This window comes from Spermophilus citellus (assembly GCF_964194105.1).
Source record: "Spermophilus citellus genome assembly, chromosome: 10".
Lineage (NCBI taxonomy): Eukaryota > Metazoa > Chordata > Mammalia > Rodentia > Sciuridae > Spermophilus > Spermophilus citellus.
In genome coordinates this window covers 120,767,446-120,790,540 of record NC_138197.1, presented here as the reverse complement: position 1 = coordinate 120,790,540, position 23,095 = coordinate 120,767,446, and the positions used below count along the sequence as shown (strand labels likewise).

The 23,095-nt window shown below is 34.8% G+C and overlaps 2 protein-coding genes across 3 annotated transcripts in view; one reads left to right on the top strand and one right to left on the bottom strand.

Moving 5' to 3' along the window:
* The window catches only part of APPL2 (adaptor protein, phosphotyrosine interacting with PH domain and leucine zipper 2), a 60,011-nt gene extending 56,684 nt beyond the window's left edge, over positions 1 to 3,327 (top strand). The window contains exon 22 of the transcript XR_014024208.1: positions 3,190 to 3,327. The gene's annotated coding sequence lies outside the window, so the exon portion shown is untranslated. The remainder of the gene's footprint in view (positions 1 to 3,189) is intronic.
* Positions 1 to 23,095, bottom strand: part of WASHC4 (WASH complex subunit 4) — a 61,936-nt gene that overhangs the window by 3,767 nt on the left and 35,074 nt on the right. For both annotated transcript variants that reach the window (XM_081311400.1, XM_081311401.1), the window contains exons 21-31: positions 22,506 to 22,674; positions 22,095 to 22,249; positions 20,867 to 20,941; positions 20,511 to 20,615; positions 18,410 to 18,544; positions 17,037 to 17,145; positions 13,707 to 13,773; positions 13,171 to 13,257; positions 3,207 to 3,354; positions 992 to 1,088; positions 41 to 237 (exon numbers count right to left, since the gene is read on the bottom strand). In XM_081311400.1, the coding sequence (XP_081167526.1) occupies positions 41 to 237; positions 992 to 1,088; positions 3,207 to 3,354; positions 13,171 to 13,257; positions 13,707 to 13,773; positions 17,037 to 17,145; positions 18,410 to 18,544; positions 20,511 to 20,615; positions 20,867 to 20,941; positions 22,095 to 22,249; positions 22,506 to 22,674 (1,344 nt within the window). The remainder of the gene's footprint in view (positions 1 to 40; positions 238 to 991; positions 1,089 to 3,206; positions 3,355 to 13,170; positions 13,258 to 13,706; positions 13,774 to 17,036; positions 17,146 to 18,409; positions 18,545 to 20,510; positions 20,616 to 20,866; positions 20,942 to 22,094; positions 22,250 to 22,505; positions 22,675 to 23,095) is intronic.

Sequence of the window (23,095 nt, the reverse complement as noted above, 5' to 3'; positions counted from 1 at the left end):
AAAGCAAGTCAAAGCAGATTTGACTTTTACATTCCTCTACCTGTAGATAGACATCCAGTCGCTTCTGAGTGAGGTTCATGGTTTGCAATAGTTTTTCATCTTGACTAGCTGATTGTACGTTCTGTTGCTTAGCAACTGCTCTTATCTCCTTCAGGTATTTCTCTCTAACAGACTGGAACCAGTGAAGTGAATCAAACTCCTGGTACTGATCCAAAAGCTTTAGGATGTAAGCCACACCTACAGTCATAAGCAAAATTACAGTGAGTGTAGAGGTTGTATTCTATGCCTTTACCAATAACTCTTAGCAATAAGCTAACAATTTTGAATCAATACTCTTTCAAATCACATTTTACTGCATAAATGAGTGAAGCTACCGAGATGGCTTAATTTTCCTAAGAAAATATGTAAGAATGTAAAAAACTAAAGAAAAATCAATTAAGAAGAAAATAAATAATATGGCCTGCAAAAATATTGGGCTATTGAGGGTAGCGAATAAAAAGTTCCACTGATAGGGCTGGGGCTGGGTCTCAGTGTTAGAGCACTTGCTTCACACAGAACGTGTGACACACTGGGTTCAATTCTCAGCACCACATAAAAATAATAATTATAGTATTGTGTTCATCTACAACTAAAAAAAAATTTTTAAAAAAGTTCCACTGATAAAGAGCAAGTGAAGAGGAAGTTACAGGCAAACTAGGGAAACTAAATACAAGATGCTTAAAACTATGAAAACCCAACAAAAACAAAGCCTAAGTGTTCAGTCAAGTTAGAAAAGTGATTAGCAATACTAACAGACTACTGAAATACAGTTAAAGATGATGAGGAAAAAAAAGTATTGTCAGATGACCCCACTAAAATGAAACAAACAGTAAGCATTATCCCATGAAAAATCAATCTGTAAAGAGCACAAAAACCTATTTTTAAGTCAATATAAAAACATATTTTAAGGTGAACATAAAATCAGTGGGAAAATAGTTCCATTTAAGCTTACCCATGGCAAAACCATCATCAGTAAAGGCTGCTCCAATTTTATTTTTTTTATTCAATTTTTCCTTGCAACTAATGGAATGCTCTACAAAGTTGAGAGTCTAAAAAGAGATATTAAAGAAACAACTGTGTTAAGAAAGTCTTTAGAATCTTCAGAACAGACATTTCAAAAACTGCAAAATGAACCCTAGGTTCCTGTCTTTCCTTCTGAAACATTTGCCTAAGACAATCTCTTAGTGAGGAAACAAATCTGTTCAAATGTCTCTTAATGGCTTTCTTTCCAAGCCCTTAAAACATGAGTCCTCCTTCAATCACTACTTAACCCAAGCACAGTGTATATGGTTCATTATAAAGTATGATACACATTTTAGAGATGAAAACACTGAGCAATGGGAGATTTAGCATCTTACCCAAAATGATACAAAAAGAATGTGGGAGTCAGAAATGGTCCTGCTTTATAACAAAATACTCTTAAGCCTATGCAGGAAGATTTTACTTCCGCCTGCTTGATTCATTCTAAAATACTACTTATCATGTTTTTGGTTAAAAGGGATTAAAAGTCCTTTGGCTAAAGGGTGAATTCCTCAAAAGTGGTACTTCTCTTGAAAATTCAGCTTTTCCAAAATACCTTATCTAATCAATTTGTTCAAAGATTTACTGAAGCTACTATGTAACATGCATAAAAGAACTTTTGATTAGGAAAAAAAAAAACTGATTACCATTTAGAGTTTACACCAAGCAGCACTACTGGCACAGATTTTTTTTCGTGTCCAACATACTAAGCCATTAGTCATGTGTGTCCACTGAGGCTAGTATATAACTGAGAAAGTGAATTTTTAATTTCATAAAATTAAAAAAAAAAACTTTTAGTGGCCACATGTGATAATACAAGGACAGCAGAGCCATAGAGGGGTACAGAAAATATTGTTTAAAAAATAATTATGATACAGTGATGAATACAGTTAACAGTCAACATTAAAAACAAAACATCAAGTTTCACTTTTATTGCCTGTGAAATTCATTTCACAATCACATATTGGCAAAATATTTATCAACTGTTATTTAAATCTTTTTTAAGATAGCTTATTTACATTTTAAAACTGTAAACTTGAGCACAAAGGTAGTGTTCTATACTTCTTGGTAGGGCTCTTAGTCCATTTGGAACTGAATTCTGTAAATCTCCAGGCTCCCCCCTAAGGTCACCAATGGTTTTCATTACTGCTACTAGGGCCTAAACATTTGTCCTCCATCTTAAAGAAATACGGTGAGAACTCACCCTAAGTTAACTACAGTGTTGCCACATACTAGTTTGGACCTAGCCTAAAATGGAAAGATGCTTATTAGATGAATGTGGACATCTTTGCTCTACCATAGCTACTAAATTGTAATGATAACTAACAATAAGTATATAAAACAAAATTTATGAAAAACAAAAGCTATCAATAAGTCAATAGCTATTTCTGATAGGTAATAATGGTTATGTAAAATGTATGAAGATGGGTGTCAACAATTCAGGCAAAAATATGAAAAGTTGTTATTCTTGGTCAAAGGTAGATATAATAAAAAGCTAAAACTTCAAAGTGATATTTAGATTTTAGAGCTATCTATTTACAAATTGAAAAACTATTATAGAAAGCTTCAGGGAAGATTAACCTATCTAAACTTTTGACTCCATTTCCCCCACTGGAAAAATTGTCTTTATAATGTCATTTTTGTTAATAAGCTACTTTTTGATAGTGACTACAGAAATACAGAACATATTACATATTTTAATAAGGAGAAAGCACTAAATATTTAGGTATTGGTATTTACTACTGAATAGACAGAAGTTATCCTCAAATAACAGGCTTTTAAGAGAGATGTTAGAAAAAACTTTATATTAAAACAGCTGAAGTCAGTCTATGCTAAGCAATTAAAATGATTACATGGTATTATTCTGGCCAAAGATTCTATGGGATATGTAATGGCATATACTTAAGTAATTTAAAACACTATGATTTCTCTGGCAGTGTATAACAAATAATAATCTCTTAACTATTAAATAAGTTCAACATAGCTAATGAATAAAAAAAAGTTGGTCACATTCACTGAGCTCACACTTAGTTTTACCTACAACCAGAAAGTCAGTAATACAGTCTGTGTGCATTTCATGCTTACAAGAAAACCAGATTTATTAATACTCTTTTTTCAAATTCATTTTAGGTTCTGAATATACTCACTAGAGGAGGAACAATGATATAGAAATTTCGGAGATGTATATTCTTTGGCCTTCGAAATTCTGGAGCAAAAACATCTACAAGCATTTTGAAATATTCTGTGCCTTCAGCAGAATTTCGTGTATGATCACTGAGGACCGAGTCCAAATGCCTAAAAACCAAACAAACAAAAATGTGTTTCCTCTTTTAAATAAGGTGTGGCCTTTAAAAAACAGTGTGTGCTTTTAGATAAAAGCACTCATAAGCAGGAAACATTATACAATTTCTATATGAGTTTCCTTGGAGTTCACAATGAAATAATTTTCTTACGGACAGAAACTGATTAGAATCATCTAGTTAACTTAATTATTAAAACAGAATAGAGCATCCGGGGACTTAAAATGATAAGGTTCTGTATTTCTTTTCCCCACAATGAGCCCTGTACATCTCATTGTAAGTAAAGTCTTCATTTTAAGTCTCTTCACTAGTCCTTCCTCTACATCTCCTTACCTCAACTTAAACCTGGCCTTCTTTCAAGAAGCTTTTCTTTCAATCTTCAGAAATATTAGCTGCTTTTCCTCCTGAAATCCTCATGTATACTACTTCTACATGTTATTCCTCCACCAGAGGAAGGCAAAAATCTCTCCTTTAATCCAACTACATGATCCAACTACAGATGCTCCTCAACCTACAATGGGTTTGCATCCTGATAAATCCACAGTAAATTGAAAATAAAGTAAAAAAAAAGAAAAAAATGTGTGTATACACGTAGCCAACTAAACATGATAGCCTAGCAATGCAGTATACTGGAGTATATCAGTTGTTTCGCTTTCTGATTGTGAGGCTGACAGGGAGCTACAACTCACTGTTCTGCTCTGTATCACACAAGAGGTTCATAATGCAAATTGCTAGCCCAAAGAGATCCAAATCCAAGACATACAGGAGCTAGGGATGCAGTTTAGCGGTAAAGTACTTGCCTCGCAAGCACCAGGTACTAGCAAGCACCAGGCCCTAAACTTGATCTCAGCACCACAAAAACATAAATCAAAATAATCAAAGTATAATTTCTACTGAATGCTTTATCATTTTCACACCATCCTAAAATTGAAAAAAGAGTAGAGTTGAAAGTAAAATAAAATGGTAAGTTGAGCCATTATAAATCAGTGGTCATCTGTATATTCATCTACTCTTTTGGAAAGCAAGCATCTACCAATTTTTAGCCACTACCCTAACTAAGTATCTAGGACTAGGATGCCTTCCCTAGTTCTCTACTGTTTATGTGGATAATTTACTCATTACCATGACCCCACAACTCTTGGATTTCATCTGCCATGACATTTCTTCACTTACTATTAACCATCCTCTCCCTTGCACAAATGTGGATCTTTCAGTTAGCAATCAGCTTTACCCTAGATATCTTAAAAACCAATATCCTACTGTAACTTCCTTTGACTTCTTCAAAGTATTTTTTAAACAGTCCCCAATTTTGAAGAAAATGATGACATTTAAGAGGAGATAAAGGGTCCAATTTTCTTTCTTTGGTATGCAAGCCACAACCATTTTAATCATTTTCATGACTTCAAATGACTTTAATACCTGTCTTCTGTAATCTAGTAAAGCACTATGCTATCCAGTAGGATACTACAGAACAAAGCTTCTGTGTTAGGGTCATGTTTTCATTAAAATGTACACATATATTTTCTGGTATATTTTAATATTTTTATTTTTAAAAATATCAAGCCTATAAAAAATTAAAAGATAGTATAATGAACCCTGAATGCCCTTAATTAGATTCACACTTCTTCACAATTTGCTAGTTTTCTCTATTTTTCAGAAACATTTCAAAATTGCAGACCCCATGTCACTTAGCACATAAATACTTCAGCATTACTCTATTAGAATAAAGACATTTCCCTAAAAAGCCACATCAGTACACCCAAGAATAAAATACAACATTATCTAATACACAACCCATTTTTCAAATCTCCCCAATCATTCCCCAAATGTCCTTTATAGATAAATGTTTTCTTTACCTGGATTATGATTAAGGACAACCCCATTACATTTGGTTATCAGGTCTCTTTATTCTCCTAATCTAGCAGCCTCTTTGCCTTTTTGGTCTTTCATGACATCTGACACTTTTTAAGAGTCTAGGCCAGGTATTTCACAGAACGCCCCACATTCTGGATTTCTCACATTGCTTCTTCCTAATAAATTCAGAGAAACACTCCTAGGAAGAATATAAACTAGGCGCTTGTCATTACATTACATCAGGAGGCCATATAATATCAGTCTGTCCCATTACCAATGTGCTGTTTTATCACTTGACTAACGTTGTAGACATCTCTTCTACATTGCAGATAGCTTTTCCCTGTGATTAATAAGCAATTTTGTGGGATGATTTTTGAAAATGAGTTCTCTGGTTTCCAAAAACTTTTCACCCAACACTTAAGTGTTATAATTGCAAAATGTGATGTTTTTTCCCCTTAATTTTCTCATCTGCTTTATGTTAGCTGCCATTCTTTTGTTAAAAGAAAAAAACAACTGTTTTAACCTTTCTTATTATCACTATAACTCATAGATTTTTTTATTCAATGTTTTATGACCTATTTCTATCATTACTCTTTTTTTTTTTAAGTTGAAGATGGACACAATACCTTTATTTTGTTTATTTTTATGTGGTGCCAGGGATGGAACCCAGTGCCTTATGCATGGCGAGGTTAGCGCTCTACCAATGAGCTGCAACTCCAGCTCCCCATTACTCTTTTTGACATTCAAACTGTCTCCACTTTGTTCAGAGTGCCCCTTCATATCTGATTCAATAAAGTGCTATAAATATTAAAAATAAAATCTACAATTTTCTCTCAAGTTTTATGTTACAAAATCACTAATGACTCAAGCCTGTAGATCTGCACTACCCACTAAGATCCCTATCAGTAGTAAAATGAAAAAAATTCAGTTCCCCAGTCTAATCTGCCATATTTCAAGTGCTCAACAGCACTGTATGGTAGTGGCTGCTCTCCTAGAGGACTCTACTATGCTGCTTTAGAGGACATGAAAGGAAGGACTGGCATTCAAGAACAGTGCTAATGAATAGAAATATTTTTAAAGTAAGAAGAAATAGGTAAAATGAATTTTACGAATGAGATATCTGACAATCCTTTTCTTATACTAAATCTTTGACCCAAACACATTTCAGGTGCCTAGAGTCATATGTGGCTAGTGAGTTCCATACTGGACAGCATGTTCCAGAAGATCCCTTTTGAGTGAAGTTGGAAAGATCCTAGAATGACATAAGTCTCTAAAAAACAATGTTATTTCATAAACTGAGACCATACATAATTTGCATAATAAAGATCCTGGCATATAAATTACATATTACCGGGTACAGTCCCATCCCCAACAAGGGACACTCCACTAAGGCAATCAGCGGCCACCATCTTGGAGAGCTGAAGTATCCACCGCCACTCTCCGACAGATTGCAACAACAAAACAGTTGTGTGTCACTCAGCTCAGCCCCCATACATAGGGGGATTTCGCATAAAATCTCTCCTAGACTTTCCGGGGGAGGGAGTATCAGAGTGAGCCTGCATAAAGACTAAGGGGAAACTAGAGGCACCTGACCTTCAACCCCCCCTCCCATCAGCAGCCAAAACAAAACCTGTCTAGCCAGCGCTGGGGGAGGGGCAAGCAGAAAAAATCAAAACCATAGAGTGCCGGGGATCCCAAAAGCCAACTGTGTGACCCCGGAGAACCAGGCTGTCTGATTCGCGCGGCCTGCCCCGCGGCTACAGAAGGCATGGCGCTGCAGAGAAGGGATTAACTAGCAAGCAGGGAGATAAGTGGCTGCGACACTGTGGAATCCCGCCAGCCAAGCCCGCACTGACCCCCGGGCTGAGTTCGGGATTTCAGACGGGGAAGGAAGCGGTTCAGTCCCATCCCCCACAAGGGAAACAAAACAATAGAGTGCCAGGGTTCCCAATAGCCACCCTCCACACCCAACAAACGGCAGGCCCAGAGTACAGTTTGAACTGCCGAGAACCATCACTCAGGGGAAATCTGGCCTAGCAGGAGAAACCAAGACTAGCAGGAGAAACCAGGGGACTAGAGGCAAGGCCCTCGCGACTGGGCGGCTGTAAACTGCAGGCCCGCCGGCAACAGTTCACCCACTTCCCGCGTAACTGGGCGGTAGGAGTACGCCCGCCCACTGGCGACTGATCACCTGCCCGCGGCCTGTGATACTGGGCGGCTGGAGACCGCCCGCCTGCCGCAACCGGGAGCTGAAACCAAACAGAGACAGTCCAGTCACACCCCCCCATTAGGACACCCCGGCCAGGAGACTGGGGCCCGTCATAGCAGAGTAGTGTCGTCACTGGAGCTCGGACGTCGGAATTCCTTCCCAGCGGAATCCACGTTAGCAGGCATAGTTTAACAACACAAAGGAGAGACATCAGAGTAATACAGAGACAAAACAAATCTATAGAAGAGAGCAGAAACACGACAATCAAATAGAGCTGGAAAGTAACGTGGACAACATGAGAAAACAAGGGAAAAAAGGATTACAAACAATGCAAGACAACTCAATTCTATAGGAGGACATAGAAACATCAGAAACAGGGATAGGGAAAGAACTCAAGGCATACCTAACTCGAATGGAAAGGAATATTAGAGAAGACATGAAACAGCAAGTCCAAGAAATAAAAGTATATTTTGAAAATGAATTAAACAAACAAATTCAAATGGCAAAGAACAAGCTCTACCAGGAGATAGAGATCTTAAAAAAAAATCAAACAATAATCTTAGAATTGCAGGAAACTATAAACCAAATTAAAAACTCAAACGAGAATATTACAAATAGACTTGATCAAGTAGAAGTCAGAACATCAGATAATGAAGACAAGGTTTATCAACTTGAAAAGAATATAGTCAACACAGAAAAGATGCTTAAATCCCACGAGCAATCTATTCAAGAGATATGGGATGTCATAAAAAAACCAAATTTGAGAGTCATAGGGATAGAAGAAGGCACAGAGATTCAAACCAAAGGAATGGACAGCATATTAAATGAAATAATTCTAGAAAACTTCCCAGAGATGAAAGATGGAATGGATTGCCAAATCCTGGAAGTCTACAGGACCCCAAACATTCAAAACCATAATAGACCAACTCCAAGACATATAATTATGAAGATAGCCAAAGTACAGAACAAGGAGAGAATATTAAAAGCTAAGAGAGAAAAGAGGCAGATTACATTCAGGGGTAAACCAATTAGGTTAACGACCGATTTCTCATCACAGACTTTGAAAGCGAGAAGATCCTGGAACAATGTATTTCAAACGCTGAAAAATAATGGACTCCAACCAAGAATACTGTATTCAGCAAAATTGAGCTTCAAATTTGACAATGAAATTAAAATCTTTCACGATAAACAAAAGCTAAAAGAATTCGCAGCAAGAAAACCAGCTCTACAAAGCATTTTGAGCAAAACACTACAAGAAGAGGAATTGAAAAATAGTGCCCAAAACTAACAGCAGGAGGTATCTCAGTAAAGGGGGAGGAAAGTAACCAAAAAGTAAAACTAGCCAAACTAAAATAAATAAATAAAGAAGCATGACTGGAAGTACAAATCATATCTCAATTGTAACCTTAAATATTAATGGCCTAAACTCACCAATCAAGAGACATAGGCTAGTAACCTGGATCAAAAAAAACAAATCCAACAATATGCTGCCTTCAGGAGACTCATATGATAGGAAAAGACATACACAGGCTGAAGGTAAAAGGTTGGGAAAAATCATACCACTCACATGGCCCTCGGAAGCAAGCAGGAGTGGCCATACTCATATCGAATAAAATCAACTTCAAACCTAAGTTAATCAAGAAGGATAAAGAAGGACACTATATACTGTTAAAAGGAACCATCCACCAACAAGACATAACAATCATCAATTTGTATGCACCAAACAATGGAGCTGCAACGTTCATAAAACAAACTCTCCTCAAGTTCAAGAGTCAAACAGACCACAACACAATAATTATGGGTGACTTCAACACACCGCTCTCGCCATTAGACAGATGCTCTAGACAAAAACTGAATAAAGAAACTACAGAACTCAACAGCACAATCAATAACCTAGACTTAACCGACATATATAGAATATATCAACCATCATCAAGTGGATACACGTTCTTCTCAGCAGCACATGGATCCTACTCAAAGATAGACCATATATTATGCCATAAGGCAACTCTTAGTAAATATAAAGGCGTGGAGATAATACCATGCACCATATCTGATCATAATGAAATGAAATTGGAAATCAATGATAAAAGGAAGGAAGGAAAAATCCTACATCACATGGAAAATGAACAAGATGTTATTGAATGATCAATGGGTTATAGAAGACATAAAGGAGGAGATGAAAAAATTCTTAGAGTCAAATGATAATACAGACAGAACATACCGGAATCTATGGGACACAATGAAAGCAGTTTTAAGAGGGAAATTCATTTCTTGGAGTTCTTACCTCAAAAAAAGAAAAAACCAACAAATAAATGAACTCACACAACACCTCAAAAACCTAGAAAAGGAAGAGCAAAACAACAGCAAATGTAGTAGAAGACAAGAAATAATTAAAATTAGAGCAGAAATCAACGAAATTGAAACAAAAGAAACCATTGAAAAAATTGATAAAACTAAAAGTTGGTTCTTTAAAAAAATAAATAAGATAGACAAGCCCTTAGCCATGCTAACGAAAAGAAGAAGAGAGAGAACTCAAATTACTAACATACGGGATGAAAAAGGCAATATCACAACAGACACTACAGAAATACAGAAGATAATTAGAAAGTATTTTGAAACCCTATATTCCAATAAAATAGAAGATAGTGAAGACATCGATAAATTTCTTAAGGCATATGATTTGCCCAGATTGAGACAGGAAGACACACACAATTTAAACAGACCAATAACAAAGGAAGAAATAGAAGAAGCCATCAAAAGACTACCAACCAAGAAAAGCCCTGGACCGGATGGGTATACAGTGGAGTTCTACAAAACCTTCAAAGAAGAATTAATACCAATACTTTTCAAGCTATTTCAAGAAATAGAAAAAGAAGGAGCTCTTCCAAATTCATTCTATGAGGCCAACATCACTTTGATCCCAAAACCAGACAAAGATACTTCAAAGAAAGAAAACTACAGACCAATATCTCTAATGAACTTGGATGCAAAAATTCTCAATAAAATTCTGGCGAATCGAATACAAAAACATATCAGAAAACTTGTGCACCATGATCAAGTAGGATTCATTCCTGGGATGCAAGGCTGGTTCAATATACGGAAATCAATAAATGCTATTCACCACATCAATAGACTTAAAGACAAGAACCATATGATCATCTTGATGGATTCAGGAAAAGCATTTGACAAAGTACAGCATCCCTTTATGTTCAAAACACTAGAAAAACTAGGGATAACAGGAACTTACCTCAACATTGTAAAAGCTATATATGCTAAACCTCAGGCTAGCATCATCCTAAACGGAGAAAAACTGAAGGCATTCCCTCTAAAATCTGGAACAAGACAGGGATGCCCTCTATCACCACTTCTATTCAATTTAGTTCTCAAAGTACTAGCCAGAGCAATTAGACAAAAGAAATCAAAGGCATAAAAATAGGAAAAGAAGAAATTAAATTATCGCTATTTGCAGATGACATGATAATGTACTTAACAGACCCAAAAGAGTCTACAAAGAAGCTGCTAGAGTTAATAAATGAATTCAGCAAAGTGGCAGGTTATAAAATCAACACGCATAAATCAAAGGCATTCCTGTATATCAGCAACAAAACCTCTGAAATGGAAATAAGGAAAACCACTCCATTCACAATATCCTCAAAGAAAATAAGATACTTGGGAATCAACCTATCAAAAGAGGTGAAAGATTTATACAATGAAAACTACAGAACCCTAAAGAGAGAGATAGAAGAAGATCTCAGAAGATGGAAAAATGTACCCTGTTCATGGAAAGGCAGAACTAACATCATCAAAATGGCGATATTACCCAAAGTTCTCTACAGGTTTAATGCGATGCCAATCAAAATCCCAACGGCATTTCTTGTAGAAATAGACAAAGCAATCATGAAATTCATATGGAAAAACAAAAGACCCAGAATAGCAAAAGCAATTCTAAGCAGGAAGTGTGAATCTGGAGGTATAGCGATACCAGAGGTCAAACTGTACTACAAAGCAATAGTAACAAAAACAGCATGGTACTGGTACCAAAACAGGCAGGTGGACCAATGGTACAGAATAGAGGACACAGAGACTAATCCACAAAGTTACAACTATCTTATATTTGATAAAGGGGCTAAAAGCATGCAATGGAGGAAGGATAGCATCTTCAACAAATGGTGCTGGGAAAATTGAAAATCCATATGCAACAAAATGAAATTGAATCCCTTTCTCTCGCCAGCCACAAAAATTAACTCAAAATGGATCAGGGAGCTAGATATCAAATCAGAGACACTGCGTCTGATAGAAGAAAAAGTTGGCTACAATCTACATATTGTGGGGTCAGGCTCCAAATTCCTTAATAGGACACGCATAGCCCAAGAGTTAATAACAAGAATAAACAAATGGGACTTACTTAAACTAAAAAGTTTTTTCTCAGCAAGAGAAACAATAAAAGAGGTAAATAGAGAGCCTACATCCTGGGAACAAATTTTTACCCCCCACACCTCATATAGAGCCCTAATATCCAGAATGTACAAAGAACTCAAAAAATTAAACAATAAGATAACAAATAACCCAATCAACAAATGGGCCAAGGACCTGAACAGACACTTCTCAGAGGAGGATATACAATCAATCAACAAGTACATGAAAAAATGCTCACCATCTCTAGCAATCAGAGAAATGCAAATCAAAACCACCCTAAGATACCACCTCACTCCAGTAAGATTGGCAGCCATTATGAAGTCAAACAACAATAAGTGTTGGCGGGGATGTGGGGAAAAGGGTACACTTGTACACTGCTGGTGGGGCTGCAAAATGGTGAGGCCAATTTGGAAAGCAGTATGGAGATTCCTGGGAAAGCTGGGAATGGATCCACCATTTGACCCAGCTATTGCACTTCTCGGACTATTCCCTGAGGACCTTAAAAGAGCACACTATAGGGATACGGCTGCATCAATGATTATAGCGGCACAATTCACAATAGCTAGACTGTGGAACCAACCTAGATGCCCCTCAATAGATGAATGGATAAAAAAAAATGTGGCATCTATACACAATGGAGTATTATGCAGCACTAAGAAATGACAAAATCATAGAATTTGCAGGGAAATGGATGGCATTAGAGCAGATTATGCTAAGCTAAGCTAGCCAAGCCCTAAAAAACAAATGCCAAATGTCTGCTTTGATATAAAGAGAGCAACTAAGAACAGAACAGGAAGGAAGAGCATGAGGAAAAGACTATAGTAAACAAAGACGAATGGGGGGAGAGAAACAGAGAGAGAAGGGAAAGCATACGGAAATGGTAGGAGACCTTCAATGATACATAAAATTATAAGAGGCCATGAGGGGCAAGGGGGAGGGAAAAAAAAGGGAGAGAATTGAACAACGGCAGGGGAGGTAGAGAGGGAAGATGGGAGGGGAGGGGGGATAGTAGGGGATAGGAAAGGTAGCAGAATACAACAGTCACTAATATGGCATTATGTAAAAATGTGAATATGTAACAGATGTGATTCTACAATCTGTATTTGGGGTGAAAATGGGAGTTCAAAACACAATTTGAGTCAAATGTATGAAAGATGATATATCATGAGCTATGTAATGCTTTAAATAATCAATAAAAAAAAGAAAAAGAAAAAAAAAGCCTTAAAAAAAATAAATAAATTACATATTACCCTCTAGTCTTCTCATTAATGTTTTATATAAACACACTATTTTAAACTTCCAAATTTAGTTATTCCAAAATTAGACTACCTTGCTGCTTTTAATGTTTCTTCTGAAAGACCTTCTTCTTTCACAAGTTCCTCAAAGTTTACAATATCTTCAAGATCAGGCACAAATCTATATAAGAATTTGGGAAAGATTTATTAGAGCAACTGACACAGACATAAAAGTGGTACCATAGGACTCAAAATTTTTCAATTATGCATTTAGGAAGAACTCTACATTTCAGTAACATTGTTAATATCACCACTTAAGTTCCAAATCAAATTTTAGACATGATCACATTTTAATCCTTAAAATCACATACTCTTTAGATCCTCTCGTTTTCCATACTGACAAATAAACATAACTACAACCTTAAGAGAAATAAAGATTTCAAAAGTATAAAGCAAAGAAATCTAGTAGAAGTAATGGTTTTCTTTCACATTAGAATTAATGGATTTTGTCTACATTTTATCTCAAAATATATTAACACAAATAAACACCTTCTCTATAATCAATAAACAGATTTAAGTAACAATTTTCAAATAGCATAAACAAGGCAAAAATGATATTTGCATCCATACCTAATGGCATTGCTGCTACAATGAAGACCACCAGATCTTATCATTCGTACATAGCCCATAGCATTACCTTAAAAACCACATAAAAAAATCAGATATTTATATAAATAACTCTAAATTCTATAATCAGGAATATAATTACATACAGTAGTCAATTACAAGGTTTCCACTCCAAAGTACCAAAATAATCTGCTATATTTTACTTCTGTTCAGTGTTCCATTAAAAGCAAAACTGTTAACATATTTCTGTACTTAAAAGTTATATACATCTACGTTAAATATTTAAAATAAACCTAACTTTCAACAAACTAAATTCATTAAATGCTATGTTAAAATGATCTAACAGTTTTAAATTGTAATATCAATAGTTTATTTGCTTTCACACTGAAATCCAGCTTCCTCTTTTTCTCCCTCCCTCTTCAACAACATTTGCAGTTATCATCCTATTCCTAATTGCCACATCTTGCCTAGAACACTACAATATGCAATGGTTTCCTGATTTCCCTACCTTCACCATTAGCACCCTGCCATATCCTTCAATCTTTCATTTAACTAGCAGCTAGTTACTGTTGGGGGCAGGGGCAGTACTGGGGATTGAACTCAAAAGTGCTTAACCACTGAGCCACATTCCCAGCCCTTTTTCTTTTTTATTCTGAGACAGGGCCTCACTAATTGTTTAGGACCTTGCTAAGCTGCTAAAGCTGACCATGAACTTGGAATCCTCCTGCATCAACCTTCTGTGTTGCTGGGATTACAGGTGCACACCAATACACCCAGCTACAGCTAGTTACTTTATAAAAACTAAGTTGGAGCACATCATTCCTTTTCTGAAAACTCTACAATGGTTTTCCATCTCAATAAAACCCAAACTCTGTATGTTCAACTTCAGTATAGCCCTGCATTTTCCTGCCCCTGGCTGCTGTTCTGCTATCACACCTTGCCAATCAGGTCTTCACTATCTCCATTCCAGCCCCCAGCCAAGTCCTCATAATGCCAAGCAGACTCTGGAGTTTTGCAATTGACTGTCAACTGTCAGGTATACTTTTTCCCTAGATATGAACAAGGTTTATGCCCTCATTTTATTAAGTCCCTGTTCATATGTCACCTTCAAAAGCTTTCCCTGAATATCACTGCATAATGCCCAATCCCATTACATAACCTCACCCAGCACTTATCAGTGACATGTTATCTTTTTGTTTATATCTCCCCCCACTACAATGCAAGATCCATGAGTACAGCCTTTGACTTCTTCATTGCTTCATCCCTAGAGTCAGCAAGTCCTAGCACAGGGTAGGAATTCAATACAAAATTGAAGTGAACTGAAATTATTTAGGAGAGAACAGATAAAAAGGTAAGAAGCAGTTAACATTTTTTAGCCATTATGGTAACATATGTTTTGACATTAACAACCCTACAAGGCAGGTATCACTGAATTTATCTTAAGGCCTGTCCCAGTGGGGTTTTTGAGTTTTTTTTTTTTTTAAAGCACATATTAGAAAAATCAATTATCTAGTTTTACTATTTTCCTCCAAACTGTCAGACATATGTCTGGCTAATTGAAATGTGAGAGGTAGATACAGAGCAATGGTTAGGAGCAAAACTCTGAAACCAGACTACTTGGGTTCACATTCAGACTCTGCCACTCATTAGCTGGAAGATCTAGGTCAAATTATACAACTTCTTTTTATGTCAGTCTCATCTGTTAAACTCTAGAAGGGCAGAGATCTTTTTTACTGTCAAAATTCTGATATTAGTATGTGAAAAATGAAATTTAAGCAATACTGCTCCAAGGACAGCTCTTAATCTGAGGTCCCTAGACCCACACTTAAAGCACCTGGACTCCTGTACCTTATATACAAAAGTATAAGTACATACACAGGCTAATATTAGTTCTAGGAGAAATCAATCCAGAATTTTCACCAGATTCTCAAAAACTAAGAAATACTGCTCCAGAAGTGGCCACCTAATATGATATTAAATGATATCATATTAGAAAACAATACTCCCTGAAGAAAACAATACTTAACACCTTCTATTAAATGGTTTAAGATAAAAAATTTACAAAGCTAATATTTTTGTACTATCATAGAAACATTTAATATCCAAACCAAGCAATCTATAAAACTTAAGCTACAATTCAGTGACGTTACTCTAACACTAAATACTTGTAACGTACTTCCTACTAGTAAATTTAAAGCCCCTTGGGAGCAAAGATTGTCTGTATCCCCAGCACCTGAAAGAACATTCATCACAACTGATGCTTAGTACATGTTTGATAAATGAATAAATGAATCTCAGAAGGCAAAAATTCCCCAAAATATAGCTAAGAAGATATTATTAAGTGATTGGTGTCATTTAACATAAAATGTGAAGAATTTAAAAACACCTCTGGACTTATACCTGAACAACCTTGATTTAAGCCTCAGCAACACCATTTTTTTTTCTCTAAGTCTCTTTTTCTTTCACTCCCTCCTTCTCTCTCCTTTTCTATTTATTTATTTTTAGTTCTAGAGATTTAACCCAGGGATGCTTAACCACTAAGCTATATCCCCAGCCCTTTTTTTTAAATTTTGAGACACAGTCTCACTAAGTTGCTTAGGATCTCCCTAAGTTGCTTAGGGTCTCCCTAAGTTGCCGAGGCTGGCTTTAAACTTGCAATCCCCCTGCCTCTGCCTCCCAAGTAGCTGGGATTACAGGTGTACACCACCATGCCTGGCCTCTTTCTGCATTTTAAAAACAGTGATTACAGTCTCTCTTTCAGAATTATTGTAAGGACATTAACAAAGATAATATGTGAAAAGCCTAAATAAGTATAAGATTTTATTAAGCTATGATTATTTTTAACTGCTTTTAAATGTCATATACTATATTTCAGAAGACAAATTCAACTTGTTAGTTCAAATCATATGCACATGTATAAAAGGGTGCAGCATCAAAAATTATAGTATTCAGTATTTTATCTTTAAATTTTTATACAGCTTATTAAATTACTAACTTTTCATGTAAATTCGTTATACTCTCATATTTAATGTGAGAAAATCTCTTAGAAGCCCAAAACAGTGCTTTGAACAGAGTAGGTACCCAGTAATTACTAACCAGCAGACTATCAATTATGAATATAATCTTTGTGAAATTTATTAAGTATATTTTAAATCTGTGATCAGTCTATCAATTTCTTCTGTAGCAACAGTAATTGTGTTAAGAAAATTACCCCAGTGAAATAAAACTAAGTTGAGACATTCACATAATAAGCTGTTTATTAGCATGACCTATTTAATATATGAGATTATTGGGCTTTGTACTTTGTTTCCCAACATTTTTATAGTAACTTACCAATTTGGCTGATGAGTTGCCTGAACTGATCAAGATAGCTCTGTCCCTCTGGTGTTATTCCAAGTTTTCTGATGCCTCGATTGAATTTTTCTGCTCTATCAAAAGGATACTAGAGAGATAATTTTAAGACTACCTTTAGACCCCTAAACCAGAAAATGCCTACTAAATCAATCACGGCAATAAACTTTCCTGTCTAATTTTGTATCTCATCATGCCTTCAAAAATATACCACTCAAGTCTAATGACATAAAAGTTGTGTAAAAAAAAAAAAAAAAAAAACCTACTAACATTCAGTTTTGTTTTTTTTTCTTTTTGGTATTAAAGGTATGCCACTAAATAAGTTTTACATCACAAATTACTAGTGTCCTAACACCTCAAAACTCTTATCAGATTGAAAAAGAACCTTATTCATCCTAGAAACATTTGTTTCTAGATGTGTCAAGTTTCTGTGGGCTAAATAGGTATCTGATATTTATGAACATTCTTTTCCAATGAAAACACATCAGGTGGCTTAAAATTCCTAGATGCCATCAATAATAAAACAACTTTTTAAAGTTAGAGACATATGTGTTAGGATGCTACCCTTAGCACCATTTATAAAAATGAAAAATGAGGGGGAAAAGATTCATCAATATAAAATTAAGTTATTATCTTTATACTACCAACTATTAAAAATAATTAGATCTATAGGTACTGATATTTTATGAGTATACTGCAGAAGAATGTGTATAACATCACTCCATTTTTGCTATAAAAAAGAAAGATGTGGGGCTGGGGATGTGGCTCAAGCGGTAGCACACTCGCCTGGCATGCGTGAGGCCTGAGTTCGATCCTCAGCACCGCATACAAACAAAGATGTTGTGTCCGCCGAGAACTAAAAAATAAATATTAAAAAAATTATCTCTCTCTCTCTCTCTCTCTCTCTCTAAAAAAAGAAAGATGTATAAATGTGTGTAATTATATGTGTCTACTGTGAAGATATTGTGAAGGGTATAACACAGCACTGCTAACAGCCACTGTCTCCAGAAAATGGAATTGAGAGGAAGAAAATGAGGGAGGATAGTATATATACTTTACATGGCTAAAATGTTTCAAAATTACGTTTTTATATTATTTTAAAATTTTACAAAAGTAAACCTGGCTACATTGATTATTTTACTTTTCCTTATGCTTAAGCACACAGAGAATGCAAAGATTAGGAAATTATAAGGGAAAAGACAAAGGAACTTGGAGGTCAGATGTAGATAACATGTGAAAAATTAAGAAAGAAAGAAAAACCCCACAGAGATCTAAATAATGTATTGTAGCATAAACATTAGCCATATACGGCACACAGCTGAATCAAAGTACCTAACAGCAAATATGTAGCGTACCTTATGGTCATTTTGGTCCTTGATTTCCCTGAAAAACCGAATATCTTTAATCAATCTGGACTTGATATGTTCATCATACATAAACTGGCTAAATATATAGAACTTCTTTTTCAAAAATTGGTAAGTGAAATTAACCTATAAAATTAAAATTAAAAAAAAGTTAAATTAAAAAATTAATTTTAGGTCAATATTATCAAATAACAATGATCTAAAAAGTACTATTTTAAAATTCAACTTATTTTGGACCTGAAATATTTAAATAATGAAGCTTTTTATTGCCTAAGTTTATAGAACTTTCTACAGGCTTCTCATATTTTTACTAAAAAAAGGAGAAAAAAGTGTACAATATTCTCATGATAGGATTAAAAGCAGTAATGGGAAACACAAAACCAGACAGAAGCCCCTAGCTTTTAGGTCATACACCAGTAAGAAGTTCCTATGTTGATCCATTATTAAGATTACTTATTACTAATATGCACAGCTAGAATGAAACTGAAGTGAGAAACATGATGCTCCTTGAAGATTCCTCAAGGACGATATTAAACATTTAATTATCTGTAAGCATTTTTTAATGCCTTTTATACACAAAGCAATATGCTATTCTCATGCTAGATGCAGTCCTTGTCCTCATGAGGTTATATTCTAGCAGGAGTGACAGATGTTTTAAACAAGTTCTGTTTAATAAGTTGTTATATTTCAACTGCAATAATTTCTAAAAATGAGAAGTATGAGTGCTTTGAGAATGAATAACAAAAGGCCTGAAGTAGATTCAGAATCTTCTGACAAAGTGAAAGTTGAGCTGGGATTGAACTAAAATAACATAACATTAATTCTAACCTACAAAATGGAAGCCCCATACTCATTTCCATTCCCATGACTCTCAGATACAACAAATGGTTTGGACAAATTTAAGCCCTTTTTACTGAATCTTCATTTACCCAGTTATAGAAATGGGTCCTTCCTCTAAACTTACATTGTGGCTTAAACTTTGTACTCTCCCTGCTCTGTGTCTGTTTCTTTGCTTTTTATCTCCTGTGTGGTCTTTTCTTTGTCCTTCTACTCTTCATAGTAACTCTGCCACTCTGATTCTCACTTTCCTCTGCTCACTTTATCATCACACATCAGTAACCTACATTCATTAGTAAGATTAACTGATTTTCAATATTCCTCTACTAGGAAATGTCTGTTTTTCTCACCCTAGTGCCAGAGGCACATAAAATACACTGGTAATACTTGTTACATGAATGAGTCTGTGGTAGATGATAGAAGGTAAGGAAGAGTTTATCCTCAAAAGTTCATTTATCATGAAAGGTTTCAGACATGATTTCTACATGGATGATTCCTTATTTTAAATTTAAAACTCTGACTACACAGATCTCATTTCTATACTGGTAACCATTAAAATAGAGCCTCAATCACACTCATCGGCTCTAAAACTTCAAAGCATTCCCTACTATATACTAAAATGATCCCAACTTAACTTTCCAATCTTCTTCCTATTTCCTCACTCCAAAGATATTTAATATTTTACTACTTAAGCATTCACAATTTTTTCCTCTTCAGGAGAAATTATGCTAAAAGTGAGGTAAATTCAAAGATCTCTTTCTTCAGAAAGGGAAAAACAGCACGCACATTTAAAAGATTTCCTCAAGTGAATGAATGTCCATTTCTAAGAGTAAAATATTTTTAGTAAATTCATAATTATATGGATATTAAATAATTAGTAGCCCCTCCACGTAAAGGATATAAATGACCTTAAACTACTATCAGTAATTAACTTTTTAATTAACTTCCAGAGAATATCAGAATCAACATACATATGGACGTCCTCAAAACTACAGTGCTATTTATAATGATGATGCTGTGATGTCTGTTAAGGAGCCTTTTATAAGCAAAACTCCCATCACATCGAATACAATTTAGTGCCAAATATTTTTAATTATACTACCAGAAAAAATGGAAATTCAGCTATAATATCAACAAATAGTAATGCGTATTTGCCAGAATATTCTATAAGAAAATTATCTTCCAACCTATTAAATTAAGCAGGGGTCTAAGTACCTACCAACCCACCCCAGTCCCCCACTAAAAGTGCACTTACTGTGGTATTCATGATTCCTGTGCCATGTGTACGAATTGAATTAGCAATATGCCGAATATTAATAGTATTCAAATGTTTGTTATTGCTTGTTCGTTCAATAAAAATCTACAATGAAACAAATTTAATCAGTTACCCAAAGAAAATTTTAGAATTGGTTTCATTAATTTAACTGGGAAGCCATTCAAGAAGATAGTACAACCAAGTCGCATCAAAGCAATAAACAAGATCTCTAAACATTCATTTTGTTTTGAATATTTTACTAATTTTTGGCCTTGAGAATCAATTCCTTGTGCCTTGTCTTCCACTTAAATAACCACTCACATTTAAAAAAAAAAAAAATTCTTAAACCTACTTACCTGATTGTTGAGATTATAGAGGTATCGAGACACAAATATATGAATGTTTCTCATGATTTCCAAAACATCAAGGCCCTACAACATAATCCACATAAGTTCTATAATTATAAATTTAAATAATCAAAATTATATCAATACAGTGACACTGATTATATTAAGCTTCCCAATATTTTGAAACTATTTTAAGAAACTACATAAAAAGTATGACCAAAGGTATAAGAGCCTTCTGACATATATAATCAGAACTACCTCTTTGAGAAAGCCTTGTTGATTATGATTTTACCTCTTCTATGTGAACAGAAGTTCAAATAATCAAAGATGATGACCCACCATCATTTCCCCACCATCCTTGAAAATACCTATTTGTCTTTCCAAGGATATTACTCACATTTTTTTTATATAAACTAATGAACAGATTCTAAATGGTATTCACAGGATATACTATGTTTGTAAAATGCATACTATGTTTCAGCTACTATGCAAAGTTCTTTTACAAAGGATTATTCTAAATTCCACAGGTGAAGAAAATGAAGCTAAGGAAGTTCTCTAGGGTCACAAGTCACGAAGAGCCAGAACCCTGGGATTTAAGAAAGCCTAATTCCAAATTAGACACCTTTTAATGCACAAGTTCTCTACTGAGATGCCTTCATTCTTCAGACACAGTATTACTCTATACACCCAATGGTATACCATCTACATTTTTCTCTGCTTTTCTAATTATGGCTTAAAGTAGCATTACAATACCTCTAGTTTCAGTTACAGTTTTTTATTGTGTTCTAATCTAAAAATTTGTTCACACCTTTTTACTCTACACCAAATGCTGCTTTGCACTCATTTTAAGAGCAAATACATTCGTAATTCTATAAAATTAACCACTTTCCTAAGACACTAATGCCTAAGTTTAAAACCCTTAAATATGACCCTGAGTAAACTATTTGCAATTCTGCTGAAGACACCTGGTATGTTTGTGAAATTTATATACATCACCAACACTCAACAGAAATCTGGGTGCACCCAGGAAGCCGCTAGTAAATTCTTTCATAAAGTCAAATAGTGGCATCTAATTTCTCACTCTTCTCACGTATGAGGTTTTATATAGAAAATATTTTCTTTAAAAAAAAAACACACACACACACACACACACATAGTAAAAAGTAAAAAGAAAAGACTTCCTAAAGAAATATTGTTATATTACAGTCAGATTATGTTAGGAGTACATTATACACACCTGTTCCAAAGTCTGACTAGGAAGATGTGCCTCTGTCATAACCAATCCATAACGTTGAGTAGCTAAATTTCTCATTTCACTGTACGTGGCCCAATCATGAAGGGCTACTGTTGTGAGATTGTAGAAAGTCTTGTCTAGGTAGTGAGTTACATAAGCTACCAGAAAAAACAAATTCCAAACAATTTTTGAATCATAAAAACAGCAGAAAAGGAACTAGAAAGGAAAAAAAAAACAATACTTGTCTTTGAATATTATATTTCTTCCTTTAAGATAAGGTACTAGGAAATAAACACAAAGGAGTTACAGAATAAATTAGCACATACCAAAAATAATACCCTCAAAGTTTTATTTCTTCTTTCATAGTTTATTAAAGAGATATAGGATATGAATTAAGAAGGAAAAAAAACTCACCTCGAATGTCAATGAATCGATTGAAAAACCTAATTGGATTTAGAGAGAAAAAAAGAGCCAGGTCTTTCATGCCAACTTTGAAAGGGTTTCGGTCATCCAGCTTTAAATGAGTATGCACAGAAAGTCTCAGATCCTTCTCTATTTCTTTGCACAACTTGTCCAACAAATGCTGTTCAGAGATGAATTGATAGTTTAATTTTTCAAGATGATATCCCAATTGTATTGTTTCTCTATATGACTATGTTTTGAGAGTTTATAATCAGTGCATTGAAGAAAAAAATTATCAAGCTAGTTTTGTTTAGGATTCTAAATACATCATGATAATTTTTTTTAATTGGAAAATGGAAAATTATTTTGCTCATTTTATACCAATAATTTTAGAGGGAGAGGGCCAGGGAGAAATTATCTAATTGTCAAACCTTTATTTTCATTAATATTTTAAATTTAGCTAAAAAGAAAACCAAAAAAAGCAATAGCTTCACAATAAGGAACATGAATATGTAATATAAGCATAAAATTTATGGGAACAGCAACAAAGGAGGAAAAACCCCACAAATATGCAAGTGAGAAAAGAAATCTTTCTGATCTAC